The 5,850-nt window shown below is 52.0% G+C and overlaps 1 protein-coding gene across 1 annotated transcript; it reads left to right on the top strand.

Annotated features, from left to right (window-relative positions):
* Positions 1-1,862: 1,862 nt before the first annotated feature.
* Positions 1,863-2,891, top strand: LOC9271904 (BTB/POZ and MATH domain-containing protein 1-like). Its single transcript, XM_015760847.1, has one exon. The coding sequence runs from the start codon at positions 1,863-1,865 to the stop codon at positions 2,889-2,891; it is 1,029 nt and encodes a 342-aa protein (XP_015616333.1).
* Positions 2,892-5,850: the final 2,959 nt, after the last annotated feature.

The following is a 5,850-nucleotide window of genomic DNA, read 5'->3' as shown; positions in this document are numbered from 1 at the left end:
ATACACACACATACCAGCTATGCTGCCGTGTACGTACATAACCAGCCGGCTGCTGAAATTACTATACAACCAAGACGACGTGGACGCCGCGGTGTTCAAGGCTCTCCTGTACTTCATGTACACGGGCACGATGCCCGGGGGGCCCCGCCGCGCAAGACGACGACGGGGCGCCGGCGGCGGTCATGGCGCAGCAGCTGATCGCGGCGGCCGATAGATTCCACCTCGACAGGTTGGAGACGATGAGGTTGAGGCTTCTCTGCGAGGAGTTGTGGACTAGCTACTACCGGTGTCTGGCGACATTAATCTGCAGCGTAGCCAGCGACTACGTCTTTGTAACGTCCTGCCTTCCCCCAGGCCGGGCCCGCTTACATCTGATAGCTTTCATAGGTCATAGATTGTCCTCACAGACCAACACATATCTTTTCTGCACACTTTGTCCTCACTCGTGTGCACTCGGGAAGAATTTCCCGGTCGGTCACCCATCCCAAATTGCTTCAGGCCAAGCAACCCATCCCAAATTGCTTCAGGCCAAGCATGCTTAACCCTGGAGTTCTTTGGAGATTGGCTTCCGGAAAAAAAATTGCAACTTGTTGATATAAGTATTCTATTAATCCTATTAAGCCCTAGGCCGGGATGTTACACCCTCCCCCTTAAGAGAGATCGACGCCCCCGTCGATCAACCCTAGGCCAGGAACGTCCTCTCTTGGCCACGTCCATGTGTCCAGTGCCAGCGCATGTGCCATGCTGTGTAACCACTCCCGGTCTACACCAGCCATGCGCACCATGCCTGCGCAACTGCGACACACGCGCCCGTGAAACCGCGAGAGTCGGCTCTGATACCATTTTGTAACGTCCTGCCTTCCCCCAGGCCGGGCCCGCTTACATCTGATAGCTTTCATAGGTCATAGACTGCCCTCACAGACCAACACATATCTTTTCTGCACACTTTGTCCTCACTCGTGTGCACCCGGGAAGAATTTCCCGGTCGGTCACCCATCCCAAATTGCTTCAGGCCAAGCATGCTTAACCCTGGAGTTCTTTGGAGATTGGCTTCCGGAAAAGAAGTTGCAACTTGTTGATATAAGTATTCTATTAATCCTATTAAGCCCTAGGCCGGGATGTTACAGTCTTCCATGGTTTAAGGACATGTTTTCAAAGTTTTGTGGTGGTGCCTTTTAATTTAGGCTTTTCGAGTAACGGGTGCAGCTTAATTATGTAAAGTTATACTAATATGTATGACGTCGTTGATTTTTTTTACCAATATTTAACTATTCGTCTTATTTAAATTTTTTTTTGCAGATATAAGAATATTTTAACGTAGGTGCCACGTCAGTCAAAACCGCCATCCAAATCGTCTTGGGACTTATTTTGCATCGTTTTTGATAGTTGAGGGACCAGTTATATCTGGTTTTCGGGTTGAAGGATGAAAATCAGATTGGTTGACGAGTTAAGGGGACCTCAGATAAGCTTATTCCAAGCAAAAAAAAAAGCTAAGAGGAGAGGGCCCACGCGCGATGGATAAAACCCTCTCACGTATTGGCGTATGTATTTTGTTCGTGCGAAAAAAAAAAAAGAAGTTCAAAACTAATCGCGCGCAGTGATCGTACAAGCGATCGATCGCTCATTATATATCCTTTTCGCGCATATATACATGGCACCGTAGAAAAGGAAAGGAAAACCCAACACGGAAAATTAAGGAAAACCCACCTCGCACGCGGGTATTCCACACCGAGTCCGAGTTAATTACGTTCTGCCCCGAGCGGCAACAGTATTTATATCGACTGCAACACACGTCGTCGTATCACACGTAAACCCGGCCGCTGAAATACAAACCCCAAACCAATTCGAGTGAGTTCTCCGACATGATGACCCGTCGCCAGGATGCCTACTACCGCTACCCAACCACGTCGACCATCGTCGCGTCGGCGCCAATGCCCACCGGCCACCACGTCCTCAGGATCGACGGCTACTCCCTCACCAAGGCCAAGTTCGCCGCCGGCGAAGAATGCGACGAGTCGTGCAGCTTCGTCGTCGGCGGCCACGCCTGGCGCATCAGGTACTACCCCAACGGCGCCGTCGTCTCCGGCTCCGGTGGCTTCGTATCCCTCATGCTCTCCCTTGATCATCAGCCCGGCGCCGCATTGCCGGCCGCCGTCGTCAAGGCGCGGTTCGCGTTCAGCTTGCTCGACATGGACGGCGAGCCGGTGCCGTCGCGCACCTACGCGAGCGACGGCGTGGTCAGCTTCAGCGCTAATTCGTCGAGCACGTTCGGGGCGGAGAGGTTCATCGGCCACGGCGAGCTCGAGGCGTCGGGGCACCTCACCGGCGACCGCCTCGCCTTCCGGTGCGATGTCACCGTCGTGAAGCGCGACGGGCCTCCGACGATGTCGACCCTCTGCCCGGTGGAGCACGACATGTTCAGATGCCTGCTCGACACCGGGGACGACGCGGACGTCGCGTTCAGGGCCGCCGGCGGCGAGACGATCGCCGCGCATAGGCGGGTGCTCGAGCGACGGGCACCGGAGCTGGCCAAGCTCTGTCGTCGTCGCGGCGGCGCCTCCTGCTTCATGGGACTCGTCGGGAGGCACATCGACGTCGGCGACATGGACGCCGCTGCGTTCAAGGCTCTGCTTCACTTCGTGTACACCGACACGCTGCCGGAGACGATGGCCCCGCGAGAGGTGCCGGCCATGGCGCCGCAGCTGATCGCGGCAGCGCGTAAATACGGCTTGGACTGGGAGAGGTTGAGGCTCCTCTGTGAGGACAAGGCGTGGGGATGGCGCGTCGACGACACGAGCATGGACACGACGGCGGCGGCTGCTCCGGCTACCGGCGATGATCCGAAGCGTAGCCAGCGACGTCTTCCATGGTTTATAAGGAAATGTTTTTAAAGTTTGGAGATGCGTAGTTCTAGCACAGACAGATACTCCCTCTATCTAGAAAATAAGTGCTACCATGAGTTTCTGTGCACAACTTTAATCGTCCATCTTATTTAATTTTTTAGAAAAAAAAATCTAAAAACATAAATCATGCATAAAGTTCTATTCATATTTTATAATCTAATATAAAAAAATACTTACTAATCATAAAAAAATTTTAAATAAGACGAACGATTAAAGTTGTATACGGAAACTTATGATTGTACTTATTTTGAAACAGAGGGAGTATATGAAATACTAGTAGAAAAATGTACCTCTACTTACTTACATAGTCATAAAATAAATAGTTTATATCTTCTAAACAAAATAAAAGTTCACTTCAGTTTTCAGTTCAGACTCACCTTAAGCTCTAAATGTAACGAAACGGAACCAATAAAATTAAGGGACTGTCTACTCCTCGACAGAAAACCCCTCCTAATATCTTGCAAATTTTTGTTCATTGGATTGATTTGAGATTCGTGCAAACCCCACCAAACCCTAACCACCTTTTCCTTTTTCCTCCCTGCCGCCGCACAACGCTCAAGCGCTCCTCCCCTCCTCTCAGCACCGCGCGCCTCCTTCACTGCCGCCGCCGCCTCACTGTTCCGTCACCCGGCCTCGCCGGCTGGCCGAAAAGTGTCAACGACGCCGGCGAGGCCCCGCCGGCTGGCCCCCTTCCCCTCCCCTCCTTTGCCTCAAGCCGGCGGCGGTGCGCTGTATGTCGTCTTCCCCGTCGCCGGCGGCGGGGCGCCATCACCGGCTACCTCCTCCTACCACTCTTTCAGCTTTGCCCCCGTCGCCTCAACCGGCCCGCCGCCCGCTCCCGACCCCGCGGCTTCGGCGCCGCCGCCGCCGCCTCGCCACCTGCCCGATCCGCCGCCCACCGCCGGACTGCCGCCTCCCACGGCCATCCCTCTAAAGCCGACGAACTCCCCTCTCTTCCCCCTCCCACCCCCACCCCACCCCGGGATCCTAATTCGTCGGCCCTCTGCCGGAGTTTGGGTTCGCCGGCGCCGGAGAAGAAGAGGTGGTCGCCGGAGTTGGAGAAGAAAAGCACGAATCGTGAAGCACATCCAATGATCCAAAATTTGCAAGATTTGAGATTGTGTTTTCTGTGGACATAAATTTAGCATTTCCGTAAAATTAATATTGTTTTTTATTGTTTTTACATTCAATATCTCTAATTCTATTGTATGCATGTTACATGTAAGGTTAATCAAAACGAGAAGATGATAATAAATATTTTTTTATCTTTAATTAAAGGGGGTAATGCTTTATATTTTAGAATGGTGGGAGCTAAGGCTACACTTTACTGCTATAAGATCGGCGTCTTCTCTCCACACGTTCTATCCATAAGTGTCGTGGCGACGTATACTCAGCTTCTCTTCCTCGCTCGAAAGGGTGTCGCCATGCGCGCGTTCGAGAGCTTCACCGGTCGTCACGACGACCGCCGCCTCGCCTTCATCAAGGACGGCGTCGAGCTGCGAGCCGGGCTGCCACCAGGGCCGGCTGGGACAGTAAGGACGGTGCGACTGTACTGAGCCTCCAAAAATTAGGAGCCTCGAAAATATGTATACTATGATATCAGGCCTGATAGGCTTAGAAAAAAGACAGAAGACCAATCGACGATCGAACATATCGTGACGGCTTGATTGTATTTTAAACTTATTTAGTGTGAAATTCGTTAATGACAATGAGTTTTTAAATATTATCTTGTAATTTTATGGTAAATGTAGACCTTCATTTTTTTTCCACACCGAACCACTAAAGAGTCAGTGCCGGCCCTGGCCACCGCCGCCACCCGTCGGCGACCCTGAGTCCGGCGGCCTGCGCCGCCGCTTGCTCTCCTTGCTGGACGGGACGGACGTCACCTTCAGGGTCGGCGGCGAGGCGTTCGCCGCGCATAGCTCCGTGGTCGCCGCGTGGTCGCCGGTGCTCAGCCCCCCTCCCCCCCCCCCCCCACCCCCCTCGCGGTCGCCGCCACCGCCGCCGCCGTCTTCGACGCTGCTTCACCCGAGGACGACGAAGGTGCATCCACGTCGACGGCGTGGACGCCGTGGCGTTCGAGGCTCTCCTGTACTTCATGTACACGGGCACGCCGCCGCCGCCACCGGAGACGATGCCGGCCGGCCCCGCCGCGCAAGACGACGACGGGGTGCCGGCGGCGGCGATGGCGCAGCAGCTGATCGTGGCGGCCGATAGATTCTGCCTCGACAGGTTGGAGACGATGAGGTTGAGGCTTCTCTGCGAGGAGTTGTTGACCACTGGTGACAATCTTCTAGTGTAGCCAGCGACGACGTCTTCCATGGTTCAAGAACATGTTTTTAAAGTTTGGAGGTGGTGCCTTTTAATTTAGGCTTTTCGAGTAAACGGGTGCAGCTTAATTATGTAAATTTGTAAATGTATATATGGAAAAGTATTTTTAGAACTTGGTACGATTACACCTAGCCACCTACTAGCTAGGTTATACATGTGTTATCATGGTCCTCTGCCATGACAAGCTGTGGCTGTGACGCGTCGAGCTGTGGCGGATCTAAAAAATTGATTCGTTGGTGTCATAATTAATATGTACTCCTTCCGTCAAAAAAAGCCAACCTTAATATGGATGAGACATTACGTAGAACAACGAATCTGGACATGAAGCATTTCCAGATTCATTGTCTTAGGTAATGTCCCATCCATACTAAGGTTGTTTTTTAGACGGAGAGAGTATATCGGTGTCATAATATGTTAATTATACTAGTTACTGGTGATGACACAATCCGCCGCACGTAGGCAGCGACATCTTCAATGGTTAAGGGGATGTTTCTGAAGTTTTTGGAGGTGGTTTTTTTAGGGATTTTGGTCACACATAAATACTCAGTCAGTTTCATTGTCGTTTTACCTTTTTTTTTTCTAATCAAACTTATTTTATTGTGGTATATTTTTCTAT

This window comes from Oryza sativa, chromosome 11, assembly GCF_034140825.1.
Source record: "Oryza sativa Japonica Group chromosome 11, ASM3414082v1".
Taxonomy (NCBI): domain Eukaryota; kingdom Viridiplantae; phylum Streptophyta; class Magnoliopsida; order Poales; family Poaceae; genus Oryza; species Oryza sativa.
Note: the sequence above shows the minus strand (reverse complement) of the source record. Positions and strands in the feature narration are given on the sequence as shown.

Coding starts and splice junctions, on each gene's coding strand:
- LOC9271904 (XM_015760847.1), top strand. CDS start 1,863: ATGATGACCCGTCGCCAGGATGCCTACTACCGCTACCCAACCACGTCG.